Raw genomic sequence first — 22,113 nt, 5'->3', positions numbered from 1 at the left:
CACATGCAATGGTGGAGCCAGGAGTTGGCCAATGGTGGCCTTGGTCCATTTTTTTTATGTTTACTTGCATCTTGGAGTTTTTCATGCAATCTAATATTTGAAAGGAACTTTTCTAAAAAGTAGATACAGCAAAACACCAAAAAGAAAGTTGGCCTGCTGAATGATGTCCAAGGCCACCATTGGCCAACTCCTGGCTCCACCATTGCATGTGGACAAGGATAAAATTGCTCCCTCCACTCAACAAGATCTGTCACTGCGATGCATGAGACAAGCAAAAACAAAAAAAATGTACTTCTATTCTTGTACAAAATATAATTCCTGCCCATTTTAATATCCTGCACCAAAACATTAAGGTATACTTGCATTTCCTGTTAAAATCCAGTTCAGAAAATCTTGAAAAACATCTTAGAAACTACAAAGTATTTAGTATCCAAATCCCTCAGTGGTGGGAAACATTCCCATTTGTTCTATTCTATGGTTTTACTTATCTGGACATATAAGAAACATTCTGGTCTTTTCTAGGTTCTAAAAATAACATATGGGATGAATACAAACTCATTTCAAAAACAGTTGGTACTTTGTGTAAAATGTAAATAAAAACATAATGCAATTACTTGAAAATGTCATAATCCCACATTTAATTTACAATGTAACACAGCAAACATCAAATGTTTAAACTAAGAAATTGTACAATTTTAGGAGAAAGTTATAGTAAATGATGGCAGTAACACATCTCAAAAAAGTTGGGATAGGGCCGTGTTTGTTCCAATACAACTTGTCAAAATTTTAGAGGGTCCATTTCAATACATTGCTGTTGACAATGTGGGTCCACAATGGCCTCATGTATGAAAGAGTGCACAGCGTTCATACTGAAAGTTGGCAGCAGCATCTCAATGTGAAAACTACATGTGCACAAAAATTACTCAGAATAATCAAACCGTGTGCACGCAAGTTTTGGTGCACCTTTCCTTTGTACATCAGAATGAATGTGGAATTGAGTAATCATGAGAAACCTCCCCTGACATGCCTTCATTTAAATGCACAGGTAGATGCAGATATGTCCTGCATGGGCAACACAGGGGCACAGTTGGTAGAGCTGCCACCTCTCAGCCTCAGACCAAAACCTGCCTCTAAGGACCTTCATGGGACAGGAACTGTTATTTCATTGATTTGAATCCAGAAATACAAATTAGCTCATTCAGAGACTGTCTAATTGTATCCTGAAGTAATCAATTGAAAGAACACTCTTCTTTTATATTATCATTACTATTTTACAATATCTTGATAAATCAAAAGTGTGTTTAGTTCATACCATTTCTAAATGTTGAAGTGAACCACTCATTTTAAATCAACTGTGAAACAGTATTAATGATTTTTTAATCCTCATTTAAATTAGAAATCAAGTTAAATGTCCATTTTACAAAGTAATTATGCATTTTTGATTTTCTGTCTGAATGAGAGAGTAGTGATGTCGGTCGAAAGTCAGAAAGGAGTTATTAGAACGAAGTGGATTGTTTTTAAACCTAGCAGACGGTAAATAAGAAGCTACTGGCCCCTGCTTCCTCTCACTTTGCCATAACATTTCTCCTGTCTGTACTAAAAGTCCCTAAAACATTCCTGCTGGTTTCTTGACTTGAAATGACCCTCTGACATCACTAGAACCACCCCCTGTTGGTTGTTTCAACCAATCAGGAAGTCCTGAAGTGACCGGAAGTGAGAACTCTTTAAGAGTCCACACTTCCTGGAACTTCGCAGTCTGTCAGTCAGTCGGTCAAGTCTCCTGAGACTTCAAGTGGGTCTCTGATGAAGTCTAGTCTTGAACTCATTCTTCGGAGCCTGTGATGGATTCTTCCACATCTGAGTAGAACCTCTGACGGACTCACAGCTTGCTGTGTATCCACCTGGGAGATGAGCGTGTTTGTTGAACGGAGTAAGAGGCACGACTCCTGATATGGCCAGCCACTCTTACCGGAGACGCTGAAAGCTAGCGTTGAAATGGACCTCTGTACCGGAGTTGATGTATCTTCTGCAAAGGTAACAAGTCGTCACGCACCAAGTGTACCGGAGAGTTGGGCTGGTGTTGAAAGAAGCGTGCTAATTCTGGTAAACAAAACACCTCCCCTTTAAGTGTTTAAACTCTTCATTTCCCATATTTAAACTCTTCTATTTTGCCAGTAGTCTAGATGCCTTCTTCAAGTCCTGTTGTCTTATTAAGTAAAGCGTGCCAAGTTTAATTAATCAGAACCAGATCAGCTAATCAAGTGTACGTTTTGATGTTAAATTTTGATTCTGTTCAATAAATTACCACATTTATTCTGATGGGTCAAAGGAAATTAACGTCTCATGTCACTGATTAAACTATCCACGCACAGTTACCTCGGTCACATGGCAGTAATTTAATTAGAAAAAGAGAGAACCCGTTTATTTAAATATATTGTAGTCAAGGGTAGCTAGCCTAGCCCTTAGCACACTACAAATGCAATCAGTGCTCTGCACCATTTTCATTCTCCAGCATTGAGATTACTTTATTTGAGGTGGATCACTTACACCCCGTGCTGTGCGCTGTCATCTACAGAGCCCCTAATATAGTAAGGATTTCTTGAATGACTTTTCTGATTTCCTGACTGGAATAATGATAAACTATGATCGAGTCCTTATTGTTGGGGATTTTAACATCCATGTATGCTGTCCAAAGAAACCACTGGTGAAAGACTTTCTCAGCCTCATTGACTCAACCTGTTTCAGTGGGTGGCTGGTCCCACGCATGAACATGGACACACATTGGATTTGGTTCTCTCTCATGGCTTGTCTGTGAATAACCTGGAACGATATGATAATGTAATTTCTGACCTTAGGCCTGTTTTATTTTATGTTGGTTTGTCCTGTGCTCCAGTTAAATCCTGCGCTCCTGCCCAGCACCGTAGAGTTTTTAACCCTTCCACTGCTGGTCAGTTCTATGCTACCTTTGAACAGCTCTGTGCTCCTTCTGACTCTGCTGCTGACTCCGAACAGCTGAGCTCCTGGTTTGACTCCTCCTGTCCAACCATTCTGGACTCTGTGGCTCCATCTAAACTGGTGTGGCCTAAAACCATCTCTGAACCCTGGTTTAATGAAAAAACTCTTGCAGCCAGACAGGAGTGCCGCAGAGCTGAATGGAGATGGAAAAAGGATAAACTGGAGGTTGCATTTCACATTTTAAAGGACTGTCAATGTCAGTACCAGAACACTGTTAAAGAGGACAAAAAACAACACTTGTCAGATATTATTGTGTTCAATCATAATAATCCACATGTCCTTTTTAAAACTATTGACTCTGTCCAGAAGGCCCCACAACCTGTCTGCCTGGAAGCCTCTACTGGACTCTGTAATGACTTCCTGCAGTTTTTTTATAAATAAGGTTGTTACTACAAGGGCCCTTATTTCAGCCCCTGATTTTGACCCCTCCTGCTTGGTCCCCTGCCTGGCTGTGTTCGATAGATTCAAACCAGTGACTCTGACTCTTTTAGGGGATGTGGTCAGCCATATTAAGCCATCAGGTTCTCCTCATGACCTTGTCCCCCTTGTCTTTTAAAAGAGGTGTTTTCCAGCGTGATCCTTGCTGTTATCAATAGCAGTCTGTCCTCAGGTGCTGTCCCAATAAGTTTTAAACATGTGGTGGTGCAGTCCCTGCTTAAAAAGCCTAGCCTAGACCAAACTGTCTTGGATAATTTTAGGCCCATCTCCAAGCTGCCTTTTGTTTAAAATTTTTAGGAAAAATTGTATATTCACAGGTTAAAAAAAAAGTTTTTTGGAAGAGCACAATATCTTGGAGGTTTTTCAGTCTGGCTTCAAAACTCACCACAGCACAGAATCAGCTCTAGTCAGAGTTTTTAATGATATTCTTATGGCCAATGATTCTGGTGAACATGTGGTTCTTGTCCTGCTCGACCTAACCACTGCCTTTGATACCATGGACCACAAAATTTTACTATCACACTTACAGCACCAAGTGGGTATCTGTGGTACTGCACTGAGCTGGTTTAGGTCCTATCTGGCAGACAGAACCATGTCTATCAACATAGCTGGTCTCTCGGATGAGAGACGAAACGTTTCTACATTTTTTTGTTGTTTTGCTTTGTTTTGTTTTTTTGAATGTCCAGAGGACCAGATTGAACTTTTTTGGATTTTTCTACCTGGATTATTGAGCATGCATCAGGATGTTTCTAACTTGGTTTTAAAATGGACAGTGATTTTAAATTAGATTCCCAGATTGGAGTGGAGGTCAAGACCAGTTTTTATCACCTCAGAAAGCTGGCTAAGGTAAAGTCCATCCTCACAAACAGCAGCTAAAAACATTAATCCATGCCTTCGTCCCCTCTCAGCTGGATTACTGTATTGCTCTTTACCTTGGCATCAGCCAGTCCTCCCTCAGACATCTCCAGTTGGTCCAGAACGCTGCTGCTCGGCTTCTAACTGGAGTTCAAAAGAGGGAGCACATCACCCTCACTCTGACTTCTCTCAACTGGCTGCTTGTTCATTTTAGAGTTCATTTTAAGATTATTATTATTTTTTAGTTTAAATGGTCTTGTCACATCCTACCTCTCTGAGCTGCTTCACCCATACTCTCCTGCTCGGTGCCTCAGATCAGCTGATCAGCTGCTCCTGGAGGTACCGAGGTCCAAACGGAGGCTCAGAGGGGACAGAGCTTTTTCTGTTGCTGCTCCAAGACTGTGGATTGATCTCCCTCTTCTTATCAGACAAGTCCCTTCACTGTCCAGTTTTAAAACTCTTTTAAAAACACATTTTTACTCCCTGGCTTTTAGCACAGACTGAATTTGCTCTGCATTATTTTTATTGTCTTTATTGATCTTAATGTTCTAACAACTGTTTTATGTGTTTAAATGTTCTTGATTTTATATGTACAATACTTTGTTGCAGCTGTGGTTGTTTTAAATGGCTTTATAAATAAAGTATTATTATTATTATTGTTATTATTATAAGTTTTCCTCTGGTACTCCTGTTTCCTCCCACAGACCAAAAACATGAACGTTGGTCTGATTGGCAACTTTAAATTGTCTCTAGGTGTGAGTGAGAGAGTGAATGGTTGTTTGGCTTGTTTGTCTCTATGTGTCCCTGTGTGGACTGGAGACCTGTCCATGGTGTCCCCCGACTCTCGCACAGTGATAGCAGGACATGGCAGTGACCCAAAAAGGAAGAAGCAGGTATAGAGGGCAGCTGTGGCTGAGTGGTTAGAGCAGTCGTCCTCCAATGCAAGAGTTGGGGGTTCGAACCCCACAGCAGTCCCATGCCGAAGTGTCCCAGGGCAAGACACTGAACCCCTCATTGCCTCCGATATGTGTCCCATCGGTGTATGAATGTGATCAATCACTGATTAGTCTCTTTAGAATGATTTGTTCAATTAGCTTTGTAGAGCTCTAGTAGGGCATTAACAGAGTACTCGAGTAATCTACACATCGATTGATAGGACCTCTATCGAGGTTAAAAATGTAATGTCGAGTAACCGTAGTGACGTCATATTATGTGACCACCGTATGACCGTAGGGGGCGGTGTTGCACTGTTGCAGGTCACAGAGTATGGTGTAACACCGGGTCCATTCCACCGCCCATCCACTGTTTTAAGTTTCGTTTCTGACGTGCTGCATGTTTCTTCACGTTTGCAGTTTAATAATAATAACTAATAGTTTAGTTTTTCCTGTGACTTATTTGCAGTATGATAAATGGTAGGAGCATAATATACGCTCCCAATGTTTTGTTGGTCTTTTTTTTTTGTAAATAATTACCTTTTATTGCGGTTTTATTTATTTATTTATTTTTGTATCTTGAGATCTATGACGTCATCAAATACTCGAGTTCTACTCGGGTTTTATTATGTTAATGTCGAGTTTAAAAATTATATACTCGTTCAACCCCTAAGCTCTAGTAGAGTGCTGTATGAATGGGTAAATGAGGACACAGATTGTAGTGTAAAGCGCTTTGAGTATATCAATAAGATAGAAAGGCGCTATATAAGTACAGTCCATTTACCATTTAGAGGATAAGAAGCAGGTATAGAGGATGGATGGATGGATGGATGGATGGATGGATGGATGGATGGATGGATGGATGGATGGATGGATGGATGGATGGATGGAAGACCTGCATGTGTGATTCTCCTTCTTTTACAATCAAAAACAATGTCTAGATGCAGGAAAATTAAGAATTTAATGGAGAGTGAGTTAGAGAGGCTCCTAAATAAATAGTGGGGTGTGTACAAATGTGTTTTCCAGCATGCACAAAAATGAGTGATTATATGTGTGAAGCTGCGGTTGTCATTGAATGAGGTGAACCAGGGGGCACTGATCTACCTGAGGCATACTTCTGAAACTGAGGTATTTCCATCATTACACGTGTTTAATAACATAATTACAGTAAACACAAAGGCACTCTGTGGCTTATTTATTTATCAGTTTATGTCAAGAAACAAGTCTCTGCAAGTCGTAGTATTTCAATGGTAGTGCTGAGTGTTGTAGTGTTGTGCTTAATGTATATTTAGTTGACATTTTTCTTAGTTCATATCTTAGATGTTATTACTGTTTTTCTTTTACATTTTATTGTTGGATGTAACTGGTACTCTGTATACATAATTTCGCTCCACCACATGTACCACATGAGGTGCGAATGACAATAAAGAAACTCTGACTCTTTGACTGAATTTGATATAACTGGGTTCCTCCAGTTCTTATTAATACCTTTTACTTTTACTGCCTTTTATTGTTCCAGTTTGTTGTTTTTTTTTTAGATTTGTTGTTTTCTTAAAAAAATTAATTATCCCTTTTTGTCCAAAAGCTGTACAATTTCCACAATTGAAGTATTTACTATGGTCCAGTGTGAATAAAACATATTTATGAGATTTGCAAAACATTTCATTTAGTTTTTATTTATATTTTACACATTTTTGGACAACTTTTTTTAGGCGTGGGATTGCACCTTTGCAGCCTACTGTCATAACATAAAGCAGACAACCTAGAGCAAAAGCACATAATTCTGATTGATTAAAAAATACTTAAACTGACCTATTTGTAAAGCAAATGTTTCACATTTCATACATTCACACTTATTGTATATAGTTAAACACAGTCTATAAACTATAGCCTTCACATTAACATTAACTCTGACATCTAGTGGTAAATAAAGTGGCATAGTAGTTTCTGCAATCATACATCTTGTTTTTGCTTAAAAATCTGATGAATTGTCTCTATCTCTGTCTTGCAGAGTAATGCAGTGGAGAGCAGTGATTTAAATGATCTGGTTGATAATGTTACAATTTCAATGCAAACTTCACTTGATAAAATTTATCCACTGAAAAAAAGTAATCAATCAGAGGAAGCTGGCTCCTTGGTTCAATTCTGAGTTACGCATTTTAAAACTGGCATCTAGAAAGCAGGAGAGAAATTGGATCTCCACTAACATTGACAAATTAAATTTAACTTGGAGAGATAGTCTGCTAACATATAAGAAAGCTCTCCATAAAGCTAGAACTGTAAATTATTCATCTTTATTAAATGATTAAAAAAAAAAAAAGATTCTGTTCAGTGCTATAGCTAGACTAATGAAAAGTCCTATCTCTGTTGGGCATCCTTACAAGTAAAAGTAGTGATCACTTCATGATCCATCCATTATCTGTACCCGCTTATTCCTTTTTAGGTCACAGGGGTCACAGGTGCTTATGTCCAGCTATCACTGTGTGAGAGGTGGGGGACACCATGGACAAGTAGCACGTCCATCGCAGGACTTTAAAATCAAAATTAATTTAATTCATAATTTAATTATTTCAATTAGAGAGAAAATTCACACCATCCTGCCTACTATTGCCTCTGATTTCCTGTCAGATGGTGCATCTTTAGAAATGTCATTAGAACCTGATTTGTGTTTTGACTGTTTTTGTCCTGTTGAACTCTCTGAATTATCAAAAATAATAGCTTCATCCAAATCATCTACATGTCTGCTACATCCTATCCCAACCAAACTGTTTAACCTCCTAGGACCTGGCATCCACATATGCAAGAGTTTGGGTCTTAGGAGGTTAAAGAGATATTTCCCCTAATTGATGTCCACATTTTGGATCTGCTTAATTTTTCTATAATGAATGGATATGTACCACAGCACTTTAAGGTTGCTGTAATTAAACCTTTACTTAGGAAAACTGATCTTAATTCAGGAATTCTTGCCAATTATAGACCTATGTGATATAGGTCTATTGTTTTCTCAATAAGTTATGTGATGAAAGTTCGATTAGATACAGGCTATATCTAATCTAACTTTCATCACATAACTTATTGAGAAAACAGTTGAAGGTCAGTTGCGTGATCATCTGCAAATAAATAATTGTTTGAAGAGTTTCGGTCATGGTTTAGAGCTCATCATAGCACAGAAACAGCACTAGTAAAAGTCACTAATGATATTTTTCATGGCCTCTTGGCCTCAGACAATGGACTTGTGTCTATTATTTTCTATTTATATGCTACCACTTGGTCAGGTTATTCATAAATTCAATGTTTCTTTTCATTTTTATGCAGACGATTCCCAGATTTATTTGGCTATTAACCCAGCTGACCTCTCCACACTCAATAAACTTTATCTCTGCCTTACAGACATCAAAACCTGGATGTCTGATAATTTTCTTTCACTCAACAATGATAAAACTGAGGTGATGGTTTTTGGCCCCAAGGCCAAAAGGGATTTAGTAGTTCAGTCCCTTGGTTTTAACTGCACTCGTGAAGTCAAAAATTTGGGGGTAACCTTTGATTCTGATCTTAGTTTTTCTAAACATTTTAAGAACTTCACTAAAACAGCATTTTTTCAAATTAAGAATATTGCCAAAATCAGAGCATTTATCTCTTTAACTGATGCAGAAACTCTTATTCATGCCTTTGTCTCTTGTCATCTTGATTATTGTAACTCTTTATTTTCTGGTCTGCCCCAAAGTTCTCTGTATCGCCTTCAACTAGTACAAAACACTGCAGCTAGAGTTCTCACAAGATCCCATAAATATCAGCATATCACTCCAGTTCTGTCCTCATTGCATTGGCTCCCTGTGGTTTTTAGAATTGATTTTAAAATTTTATTGTTTGTTTTTAAATCCCTGAAAGGTCTTGCGCCATCATATCTATCTGAGCTTCTTACCCCCTACATCCCCTCTTGCAATCTCAGATCCTTAAATCTGTTCTTACTTTCCACTCCCAGAACTCGACTGGTGACAGAAGGAGGGAGGGCTTTTATGGTCAGGGCTCCTAATTTGTGGAATGCCCTTCCTTTAAATATTAGATAGGCCTCTTCATTGTTTTCTTTTAAATCATTAATTAAAACTTATAAGGCTTTTAATATTTGAATTTCTTTCTTTTTTATGTTGTTATTTTAATTGATTTGGTATATTTTTTGTGTTTCTGATGTCATTTATGATGTTTTAATTGATTATGTGAAGCACTTTGTAACATTTATTTGAAAGGTGCTATACAAATAAATAATAATAAATATTATTATTATTATTATACTGGTCTTGCAAGACCTCAGTGCTGCATTTGATACAGTTGATCACAATATTCTACTACAGAGGCTTGAATATAATATTGGGATTACAGGAACAGCTATTAAAATGATTTAAATCATATTAATTTCCTATAATATCCATTTTAATTTCCTACATGTCTCTCTTGTACAGGTCCTTCTAAAAAAATTAGCATATTGTGATAAAGGCCATTATTTTCCATAATGTAATGATAAAAATGAAACTTTCATATATTTCAGATTCATTGCACACCAACTGAAATATTTCAGGTCTTTAATAGTTTTAATACTGATGATTATGGCATACAGCTCATGAAAACCCAAAATGCCTGTCCCAAAAAATTAGCATATTTCATCCCACCAATGAAAGACAAGTGTTTTTAATACAAAAAACGCCAACCTTCAAATAATTCAATTCAAATTCAAATTCAAATATACTTTATTAATCCCAGAGGGAAATTATTTGTTGTAGTAACTCATTATCCTCATTTCATTAAGAGATGTTATAGATGCTGATGGCTGTAGACAGGAAGGATCTCTTGTAAAGGTCCATCCCACAGTGGATCCTATGAAAATGGCTACAGATGCCGTCCGATCCGTCCACCCAGACTCGACTGGCCTCTTGGTTCCCCCGGGCTGTAGGACCGCCCGAATGCCAGGCAGAACTCCTCCCAGAGCGATGGCCACTCCTCCCAGCACTCTGCCGAGCTCCTTGTCGCTGTGGACAGCCAACTGTAGGTGCCGAGGGACGATCCTGTCCTTCTGCTGTCATGAGCCGTGTTTCCTGCTAGTTCGAGGATCTCAGTGGCCAGGCACTAGAGCACAACTGGCAGGTAGATGAGAATGTGTCCACAGAACATCCTTTTCAACTCATTTGAGATTTGGGGCTGTAGTTGAGATATTATTTGAGCTTTTGAGATGTTAATCAGCTGCTGTTGGTTGTAGAAAGCTGCCTTGTTGCCATGGTTACGCATCATAACAAATGTCCAAAACTAAAAAAGTTTCAGTAAAAATCCTTCCAGCTGCACAGCATCTGATACCAGAGGAAACCACCATCCCAAAAACGCCACCCACATCCAGAAAAAGAGGAATCACAGTTTCCAAAAGCAAAATCTCAGAATGAAAGTAACAGAGCTGCTCCAACATGCAGCCACATTGAGCGGCGCAATTCTAGAACCATCATGTTCAGTTATGCACTCAATACTTGGTCGGGAATCCTTTTGCATGAATGACTGCTTCAATGCGGCGTGGCATGGAGGCAATCAGCTTGTGGCACTGCTGAGGTGTTATGGAGGCCCAGGATGCTTTGATAGCGGCCTTAAGCTCATCCAGAGTGTTGGGTCTTGCGTCTCTCAACTTTCTCTTCACAATATCCCACAGGTTCTCTATGGGGTTCAGGTCAGGAGAGTTGGCAGGCCAATTGAGCACAGTAATACCATGGTCAGTAAACCATTTACCAGTGGTTTTGGCACTGTGAGCAGGTGCCAGGTCATGCTGAAAAATGAAATCTTCATCTCCATAAAGCTTTTCAGCAGATGGAAGCATGAAGTGCTCCAAAATCTCCTGATAGCTAGCTGCATTGACCCTGCGCTTGATAAAACACAGTGGACCAACACCAGCAGCTGACATGACACCCCAGTGACTGTGGAAACTTGACACTGGACCTCAAGCAATGTGAATTTTGTGTCTCCTCTCTTCCTCCAGACTCTGGGGCCTTGATTTCCAAAGGAAATGCAAAATTTACTGTAATCAGAGAACATAACTTTGGACCACTCAGCAGCAGTCCCAGGTGAGATGCTTCTGCCGCTGTTTCTGGTTCAAAAGTGGCTTGACCTGGGGAATGGGGCACCTGTAGCCCATTTCCTGCACACGCCTGTGCACGGTGGCTCTGGATGTTTCTACTCCAGACTCAGTCCACTGCTTCCGCAGGTCCCCCAAGGTCTGGAATTGGCCCTTCTCCACAATCCTCCTCAGGGTCCGGTCACCTCTTCTCGTTGTGCAGCGTTTTCTGCCACACTTTTCCCTTCCCACAGACTTCCCACTGAGGTGCCTTGATACAGCACTCTGGGAACAGCCTATTCGTTCAGCAATTTCTTCCTGTGTCTTACCCTCTTGCTTGAGGGTGTCAATGATGGCCTTCTGGACAGCAGTCAGGTCGGCAGTCTTACCCATGATTGCGGTTTTGAGTAATGAACAAGGCTGGGAGTTTTTAAAAGCCTCAGGAATCTTTTGCAGTTGTTTAGAGTTACGTCGTTTATTCAGATGGTTAGGTTAATAGCTTGTTTAGAGAACCTTTTCATGATATGCTTATTTTTTGGGACAGGCATTTTGGGTTTTCATGAGCTGTATGCCATAATCATCAGTATTAAAACAATTAAAGCTATTTCAGTTGGTGTGCAATGAATCTGAAATATATGAAAGTTTCATTTTTATCATTACATTATGGAAAATAATGACCTTTATCACAATATGCTAATTTTTTTAGAAGGACCTGTAAATGAGTCCTTGTGGCTCAATGAGACTAGCCTGTATAAATAAAAGTTTAATGAATAATTTGATAGATTCTAAGTGGTAAATGTAAATAATGAATCTTCTTCATACACAAAAGTTATCCATGGAGTTCCTCAAAGTTCAGTGCTTGTACCAATACACTTTATATATGCTTCCATTTGAGAAAGTGATTAAACAGCATGGGATAAATTTTCATTGTTATGCTGATGATAGTTATATTTATCCATGAAATCTGATGAATCCAATCAATTATTTAGATTTCAGGCGTGTCTAAAAGGCATAAATACTTGGATGACCCTTAATTTTCTGCTTTAAACTCAGAAAAGACAGTGGTTGTGGTTTTTGGACCTACATATCTTAGGAATACATTTTGCAGTCTTTCACTTTCTCTGGATGGCATTAATCTGGCCTCCAGTTCTAAAGTTAAAAACCTTGGTGTTATTTTTGATCAAGATAGGTTTCTTTACCCCCGATTAAAAATGTTACAAGGACCGCTTCTTTCCAACTGCATATTATCTCTAAGATTAGAAATATCTTGTTCAAAAAGGATGCAGAAAAATTGGTCCATGCATTTGTCATGTCTAGGTTGGATTATTGCAATTGTTTATTATCTGGGTGTCCAAAAATTATTTTTTTAAGTTTTCGATTGATCCAAAATGCTGCTGCCAGAGTTTTAATGAGTTGATAGGACATATGATTTTTCTCCAGTTTTAGCTTCTCTCCATTGGCTCCCTGTCAATTTCAGAATTCAAAATCTTACTTTTAACATATAACAGTCTCAACAACCTAGCTACGACTTACATTACAGCTCTTATTGCACCATATTTTTCTAACAGAGCACTCTCAAACTGCAGGTTTACTTGTGGTTTCTAGAGTTTCCAAAAGCAGAATGGGATGCAGATCTTTCAGTTATCAGGCTCCTCTCTTGTGGAACCAACTTCCAGTTTCTGTCTGTGAGGCTGACACATTGTCTATTTTAGGATTAGGCTTAAGTCATTTCTTTTTAATAAATCCTATAGTTACGGTCGGCTTGGGTTCCCTGAGCTATCCCTTAGTTATGCTTCTCTAGACTGCTGGAGGACAAACTGACCACATTTCATCACTCTGCTACTGTATCTACTTGCTTTACTACACCTGTTTGTAGTTGTAATTATTTCTTTCTTACACATCTTACTTTTTTTTTTGTCTTTCCAATTGAAAGTTCACCTGAACCTGTCATTCATTCTCTGTTTGTCTCTCCTTCCTGTCCTCTCAAACCCCAGTCGATCGAAGCAGATGGCTGATTGTCCTGAGCCTGGTTCAGCTGGAGGTTTTTTTCTTTCTCCCCACACTGTTGCCAGCGTGCTTGCTCAGCGTGGGAAACTGATGAAGTGAAGATTCAACACAATCTGCTGGCTTCCTTAGATAAAGAACTTTACTACCAGTAACTGGATTTTTCAATTTATGTAAATGTTTCTGTACAGTGTCAGGAGACAACTTCTGTTGTGACTTGGTGCTATATGGTAAATGGTAAATGGACTGTACTTATATAGCGCCTTTCTATCTTATTTCAAGAAAAGATTCAAGATACTCAAAGCACTTTACACTACAATCTGTGTCCTCATTTACCTATCCACACAGCACTCTACTAGATCTCTACAAAGCTAATTGAACAAATCATTCTAAAGAGACTAATCAGAGCTTTATCACATTCAAACACCGATGGGACACACATCGGAGGCTATGAGGGGTTCAGTGTCTTGCCCAGGGACACTTCGGCATGTGACTGCTGGTGGATTCGAACCCCCCAGCTCTCGCATTGGAGGACGACTGCACTAACCACTCAGCCACAGCCACCCCTACATAAATAAACTGAATTGATTTGAATTGAATTAGATTGAATTGAAGTTAACTAAACTGAATTTAATTACAAACATTCTTACAGGTGAACAGACCTGCTTCCTTCTTGCTTTAAGATTTGTTCCTTCCTGATCTTCTGCAGCTGGCTGAGCAGAGCCAGGATATGGGCGTTGCAGGTCAGCAGACTTTTGGAGGCCTCTAGAGCTTGATCTCTGTGGGAACAAGCAGCCAGCAGCTTATAGGCTCCCTCCTGCATCCGCACTTCCCTCTCAATCTGCTGCAACACCATGTCCTCCTGTGTGGGAGGAAAAAAGAATGGATTTTTTTACTGAAAAAAATAAAACATCAGTGACAGCGGAAATACAAACAACAAAAATAAGTCTTCCTTGAATAATTCCTTGAAGAAATGCATTTCTGCCAGAGTTTTAGACTGATATCTCATAATGAGAAATGACAAAGTTGTAGCATTTTTGGTCAAATTTTGAATGTAATGTAGCAGACTGAATTAAGAAAGGTGCACTTACAATGGTTTTAGACTTGTTAAAAGAGAAACCAGACTGATTATTCAATAAAACATTGAACTGTATCTTATACAGTAAGAAATCAGTAAAATTTAGATAATTTCCATCCATCCATTATCTTTACCCACTTTTTCCTTTTCAGGTCGCGGGGGTCACTGGTGCCCATGTCCAGCCATCACTGTACGAGAGGTGGGGTACACCTGGACGGGTCGCAAGTCAATTTATTCACTCTTATTATTTATTAGACCTTAACAGCTAAGGTTTGATTTGTTTTGTTTTTTTTGTTTGTTTTTTTGTTTTTTCCCCAAGCTAAGGTTTGTTAAAGGGAGCATTCATATACAGGGTATATATACCCATTAACATTAAACAGAGAAAATGTGCCTTTTTTAAGATTTGTAGTACGGATTAATAATGATTAAAATAAATTAAACAACTGCACAAAAAATCAACACATTAAAAATAAAATTGAATTAATTTAGGAACACTATTCTAATTTGGGGCAGCACGGTGGCGCAACTGGTAGAGCTGCTGCCTCTCAGCGAGCAGGTCCTTGGTTCAAACCCCGGTCCAGGGGCCTTCCTGGGTAGATTTTGCATGTTCTCTCCATGCATGCGTGGGTTTTCTCCAGGTACTCCAGTTTCCTCCCACAGACCAAAAACATGCATGTTAGGCTGACTGGTAACTCTAAATTGTCCCTAGGTGTGAATGAGAGAGTGAATGGTTGTTTGTCTCGTTTGTCTCTATGTGGCCCTGTGATGGACTTGTGACCCGTCCAGGATGTACCCCGCCCCTCGCACAGTGATTGCTGGACATGGGCACCAGCGACCCCCGTGACCCAAAATGGAATAAGCGGGTAAAGATAATGGATGGATGGATGGATGGATATTCTAATTTGGGGTATTAATTAATTATTCTGAATTATCTGAACTGGATCCAAACTGTTATATTCCACTACAATAATTTAACAAAGAAACACTCTGGTGCAATAATTAATATTTAGGATCTAAAAGAAGACTTTATTTAGTAATTTGCCTAAAACACAAAAATATTTTCAACAGTATGTTTGGAGATTAGGATAGGTTTAGGTTTTACACACAAAAGAATTTAAACAGTTTAAACTAATAGGTCTTTTACTTTGGAATTTAGGTCAGAAGAACGTTATTATTTCTGACAGATCATCAAATTAGTTTCAGGAAGGATCATCTTAAAAGTGAACTGTTTTGTTTATCAACTTGCAGCAGCTTAAAGTGCCATAGCCAGAGCAGATATTTGTTTGTTTTTTATCACCAGGGGCCTCATATCAACAGTGTGAAAGCACAAAAAGTTTGCATCTGCCATGTTCCGTGCACATGTCGATATGTATTGTAGTGAACTAGGCCTCCGACAAAAACCTGTCTCTGAAGACCTTCATGGGACAGGAACTGTTATTTCATTGATTTGAATCCAGAAATACAAATTAGCTCATCCAGAGACTGTCTAATTGTATCCTGAAGTAATCAATTGAAAGAACACTCTTCCTTTTATATTATCATTACTATTTTACAATATCTTGATAATCAAAAAGTGTGCTTAGTTCATATCATTTCTAATGTTGAAGTGAACCACTCATTTTAAATCAACTGTGAAACAGTATTAATGATTTTTTAAACCTCATAAACCACGACAGACCTGTACAGCGCCCGCTTCACTGCAGACGCTGCACCTATCCGCCTATCGATCTCACGCTCCATTTTTCCCTCATTTGTGAACAAGACCCCAAGATACTTGAACTCCTCCACTTGGGGTAGGACCTCCTCCCTGACCCGGAGAGGGCACTCTACCCTTTTCCGGCTCAAGACCATGGCCTCGGATTTGAAGGAACTGATCTTCATCCCAGCCGCGTCGCATTCGGCTGCGAACCGCTCCAGCGAAAGCTGTAGATCACGATCTGATGAAGCCAATAAGACCACATCATCTGCAAAAAGCAGAGATGCAATCCTAAGGCCACCAAAACGGATCCCCTCAATACCTTGGCTGCGCCTAGAAATTCTGTCCATAAAAGTTATGAACAGAATCGGTGACAAAGGGCAACCTTGGCGGAGTCCAACTCTCACCGGGAACAAGCCCGACTTACTGCCGGCGATGCGGACCAGGCTCTGGCACCGGTCATACAGGGACCTAACAGCCCGTATCAAAGGGCCTGGCACCCCATACTCCCAGAGTACCCCCCACAGGGCCCCCCACAGGGCCCCCCGAGGGACGCGGTCGAACGCCTTCTCCAAGTCCACAAAGCACATGTAGACTAGTTGGGCAAACTCCCACGCACCCTCCAGGACCCTGCTGAGAGTGTAGAGCTGGTCCAGTGTTCCACGGCCAGGACAAAAACCGCACTGCTCCTCCTGAATCCGAGGTTCGACTATCCAACGGACCCTCCTCTCCAGAACCCCCAAATAAACCTTACCAGGGAGGCTTAAGAGCGTGATTCCCCTGTAGTTGGAACACACTCTACGGTCCCCCTTTTTGAATAGGGGGACCACCACCCTGGTCTGCCAATCCAGGGGAACTTCCCCCGATGTCCACGCAATATCGCAGAGTCGCGTAAACCAACACAACCCTACAACATCCAGAGCCTTAAGGAACTCTGGGCGAATCTCATCCACCCCTGGGGCCCTGCCACCGAGGAGCTTTTTAACCACCTCGGTGACCTCAGCACCAGAGATTGGAGGGCCCGACCCAGAGTCCCCAGGCTCCGCTTCCTCAGTGGAAGACGTGCCGGTTAGATTGTGGAGGTCTTCAAAGTATTCCGCCCACCGACCCACAACATCCCGAGTTGAGGTCAGCAGCACGCCACTCCCACTATAAACAGTGTTGGTGGCATACCGCTTTCCCCCCTGAGACGCCGGATGGTGGACCAGAATCGTCTCGAAGCCGTGCGGAAGTCGTTCTCCATGGCCTCTCCAAACTCCTCCCATGCCTGAGTTTTTGCCTCAGCAACCACCCGAGCCGCATGTCGCTTGGACTACCGGTACCCATCAGCTGCTTCCGGGGTCCCACAGGCCAAAAAGGCCCGATAGGACTCCTTCTTCAGCCTGACAGCATCCCTCACCGACGGTGTCCACCATCGGGTTCGAGGGTTGCCGCCGTGACAGGCACCGTCAACCTTGCGGCCGCAGCTCTAGTAAGCCGCCTCGACAATAGAGGCACGAAACATGGTCCACTCAGACTCAATGTCCCCCACCTCCCTCGGAACATGTTCAAAGTTCTCCCGGAGATGGGAGTTGAAACTCCGTCTCACAGGAGACTCTGCCAGACGTTCCCAGCAAACCCTCACAATACGTTTGGGTCTGCCAGGTCTGACCGGCATCCTCCCCCACCATCGGAGCCAACTCACCACCAGGTAGTGATCAGTTGACAGCTCCGCCCCTCTCTTCACACGAGTGTCCAAGACATGTGGCCGCAGATCAGATGAGACGATGACAAAGTCGATCATCGAACTGCAGCCTAGGGTGTCCTGGTGCCAAGAGCACATATGGACACCCTTATGCTTGAACAAGGTGTTCGTTATTGACAATCCATGACGAGCACAGAAGTCCAACAACAGAACACCACTCTGGTTCAGATCAGGGGGGCCGTTCCTCCAACCACACCCCTCCAGTTCTCACTGTCATTGCCCACATGAGCATTGAAGTCCCCCAGCAGAACAAGGGAGTCCCCAGAAGGTGCACTTTCTAGTACCCCCTCCAAGGACTCCAGAAAGGGTGGATAATCTGAACTGCCGTTTGGTGCATAAGCACAAACGACAGTCAGAACCCGTCCCCCCACACGTAGGCGGAGAGAGGCCACCCTCTCATTCACTGGGGTGAACCCCAATACACAGGCACCAAGTTGGGGGCAATAAGTACGCCCACGCCTGCTCGGCGCCTCTCACCTGGGGCAACTCCAGAGTGGAAGAGTGTCCAGCCCCTCTCAAGGAAACTGGTTCCAGAGCCCGAGCCATGCGTAGAGGTGAGTCCGACTATTTCTAGCTGGAACCTCTCAGCCTCACACACCAGCTCAGGCTCCTTCCCCACCAGTGAGGTGACATTCCACGTCCCAATAGCCAGCTTCTGTAGCTGAGGATCAGACCGCCAGGGTCCCCGCCCTCGGCCACCACCCATCCCACATTGCACCCGACCCCTTTGGCCCCTCCCACAGGTGGTGAGCCCATGGGAAGGGGGACCCACGTCTCCTCTTCGGGCTGTGCCCGGCTGAGCTCCATGGGTAAAAGCCCGGCCACCAGGTGTCTGTACTAAACTAACCTAAACATTCCTGAACCCTCGCTTGACTTTCAATAACCCTCTGACATCACTAGAACCATCCCCTGTTGGTTGTTTCAACCAATCAGGAAGTACTAAGTGACCAGAAGTGAGGACTCTTTTAAAAGTCAGAACTTCCTGTAACTAGTCAGTCTTCTCCATCTTCTCAAGTTCTTCTGAGTTCTTCTGAAGTCTTGGAGTTCTTCTGAGTCTTCTTGACTCTTCAGTCTTTGATGGAGTCTTCTCAAGCCTTCTGGAGTCTTCCACTTCTGAGTGGAAACTCTGACGGACTCACAGATACTTGCTGTGAATCCACCCGGGCGTAACGGCCTACAACCTCGAAGGGAGCTGGTCCTGTTTGTTGAACGGAGTAAATCGACATGACTTCTGACAATGACCAGCCGCTCTAACTGGAGACGCTGGAAGGTAGCGTTGAAATGGACCCGATACCGGAGCTGATTCATCTTCTGCGAAGGTAACGAGTCGTCATGCGCTAAGTGTACCGGAGGTTTGAGCTGTTGTTGGAAGAAGCGTGCTAATTCTGGTCAACAACATACACCTCCCTCCTTACATCTCTTCTTTAAACCTCTAAATTCCTTCCTTTAAACTCTTCTATTTTGCCAGTAATCTAGATGCCTTCAGAAATGTCCTGTTGTCTTATTAGTAAAGTGTGCCAAGTGTTATCAATCAGAACCAGATCAGCTAATCATGTGTACATGTTTTGATGTTAAATTTTGACTCTGTTAAATAAATGACCACATTTATGCTGATGGGTCAAAGAAAATTAACGTCTCTTGTCACTGATTAAACAATACTCACAGTTACCTCGGTCACATGGCATTAATTTAACTCGAAAAAGAAAGAACCCATTATATTTAAATAATTAGTAGTGAAGGTACAGCGAAGCTGCACCCCACATTTTACTACATTTGGTGGGACCGTACGTGTTTTAAATAACACATTTGGTGGGACCGTATGTCCACAGCAAAGCTGTCCTTGATACACTACAGTATCAAAACGTGAAATGGTGCGTAAATATAGATCAACAAATTAATTGAGAACAACACTCATATGATAATTCCTCAAGTTGACAAGGTTCAGACAATAGCGCATGGCCATCAATAGCTGCATAAAGTTGCTCATATTTGTAGCACAGTGGTTGCTGAGGCACAGCTGAAGGACATCACCAACAGAAGAACTGGGAGGGAGTCTGAACATTTGGGATCACACTGTCCAAATACAGATCGTGTACAAACCGGATTCCAAAAAAGTTGGGACACTAAACAAATTGTGAATAAAAACTGAATGCAATGATGTTGAGGTGCCAACATCTAATATTTTATTTAGAATAGAACACAAATCACAGATCAAAAGTTTAAACTGAGAGAATGTATCATTTTAAGGGAAAAATCTGTTGTTTCCAAATTTCATGGCGTCAACAAATCACAAAAAAGTTGGGACAAGTCCATTTTTACCACTGTGTGGCATCCCCCCTTCTTCTTACAACACTCAACAGACGTCTGGGGACAGAGGAGACCAGTTTCTCAAGTTTAGAAATAGGAATGCTCTCCCATTCATGTCTAATACAGGCCTCTATCTGTTCAATCGTCTTGGGCCTTCTTTGTCGCACCTTCCTCTTTATGATGCGCCAAATGTTCTCTATAGGTGAAAGATCTGGACTGCAGGCTGGCTATTTCAGTACCCGGATCCTTCTCCTACGTAGCCATGACGTTGTGATTGCTGCAGAATGTGGTCTGGCATTATCGTGTTGAAAAATGCAGGGTCTTCCCTGAAAGAGATGATGTCTAGATGGGAGCATATGTTGTTCTAGAACCTGAACATAGTTCTCTGCATTAATGGTGGCTTTCCAGACATGCAAGCTGCCCATGCCACAAGCGCTCATGCAACCCCATACCATCAGTGATGCAGGCTTCTGAACGGAGCATTGATAACAACTTGGGCTATCCTTGTCCTCTCTGGTCCGGATGACATGGCGTCCCAGTGTTCAATAAAGAACTTCAAATCGTGACTCATCTGACCACAGAACAGTCTTCCATTTTGCCACACTCATTTTAAATGACCCCTGGCCCAGTGCAAACGTGTGAACTTGCTTAGAAATGGCTTCCTCTTCGCACTGTAGAGTTTCAACTGGCAACGGCGGATGGCACGGTGGATTGTGTTCACTGACAATGCTTTCTGGAAGTATTCCTGAGCCCATTCTGTTATTTCCTTGACAGTGGCATTCCTGTTTGAGGTACAGTGACGTTTAAGGGCCCGTAGATCACGAGCATCCAGAAGAGTTTTATGGCCTTGACGCTTACGCACAGCGATTGTTCCAGATTCTCTGAATCTTTTGATGATGTTATGCACGGTTGATGATGATAACTTAAAAGTCTTTGCTATTTTACACTGGGTAACACCATTATGGTATTGTTGCACTATCTTTCTGCGCAACAATGGTGGAATTGATGATCCTCTTACCATCTTGGCTTCTGAGAGACACTGACACTCCGAGAAGCTCTTTTTATACCCATTCATGTTGTCAATTGACCTAATTAGTATTAATTGGTCTTCCAGCTGTTCGTTATATGTTCAATTTCCTTTTTCCAACCACTTATTACTACTTGTCCCAACTTTTTTGTGATTTGTTGACACTGTGAAATTTTGAATCAACATATTTTTCCTTTAAAATGTTACATTTACTCAGATTAAACTTTTGATCTGTCATCTATGTTATATTACGAATAAAATATTGATATTTGCCATCTCCACATCATTGCATTCAGTTTTATTCACAATTTGTTTAGTGTCCCAACTTTTTGGAATCCGGTTTGTATTTCACAGCCTTACCTGAGCCATGCCATGCCAGCTGTATGGGACGGCCTCATTCATATGATGCCCTGATTTATCAAATTACACTACACCACGACTGAAACCCTCTGTTGATGCACAGAGACTTGTCTCTTTGCATGAACTGTTTTTTTACATAAGTTCAGTGCGGTGAGGTTTGTGACAGGTGAGTCACTGACTCGTCTGGAATTGGATGCTCACATGTATGAACCCAAAATAGAAGCTTATATTTCAATTTAGCCTTTTTTTCTTATCTTTTTCTTCCTCTCTCTAAAACATTCGGTTTCAACCGAAAATCTATCTAAAAAAGTTAAATCTGGTCCTCTGGACATTCAAAAAAAACAAAACAAAGCAAATCAACAAAAAAATGTAGAAACGTTTCGTCTCTCATCCAAGAGACTTCCTCAGTCTGAGGAGCTGTATTCAGCTCAGTCTCTTAAATAGCACCGTCTCAGGGTGGATCAACCAGTTTTGCTGCTGACAACCAAAACCAGCTGATCACATGCTCAAGAAGGACCATCAGCATAACAATGGATCATTAGCACACTGATGGCTGTTTACTGTTCACAGAGGGC

At 41.4% G+C, this 22,113-nt stretch overlaps 1 protein-coding gene across 1 annotated transcript in view; it reads right to left on the bottom strand.

Annotated features, from left to right (window-relative positions):
- LOC119425042 (rhotekin-like) overlaps nucleotides 1–21,547 on the bottom strand; it is a 74,423-nt gene extending 52,876 nt beyond the window's left edge. The window contains exons 1-2 of the mRNA XM_037692568.1: nucleotides 21,539–21,547; nucleotides 13,989–14,188 (exon numbers count right to left, since the gene is read on the bottom strand). Coding sequence (XP_037548496.1) covers nucleotides 13,989–14,188; nucleotides 21,539–21,547 — 209 coding nt within the window. The remainder of the gene's footprint in view (nucleotides 1–13,988; nucleotides 14,189–21,538) is intronic.
- Between the last annotated feature and the right edge of the window lie 566 nt (nucleotides 21,548–22,113).

The sequence above is a fragment of the Nematolebias whitei genome, chromosome 18 (assembly GCF_014905685.2).
Source record: "Nematolebias whitei isolate Nwh7 chromosome 18, NemWhi1, whole genome shotgun sequence".
In the NCBI taxonomy this organism is placed as follows: Eukaryota; Metazoa; Chordata; class Actinopteri; order Cyprinodontiformes; family Rivulidae; genus Nematolebias; species Nematolebias whitei.
Note: the sequence above shows the minus strand (reverse complement) of the source record. Positions and strands in the feature narration are given on the sequence as shown.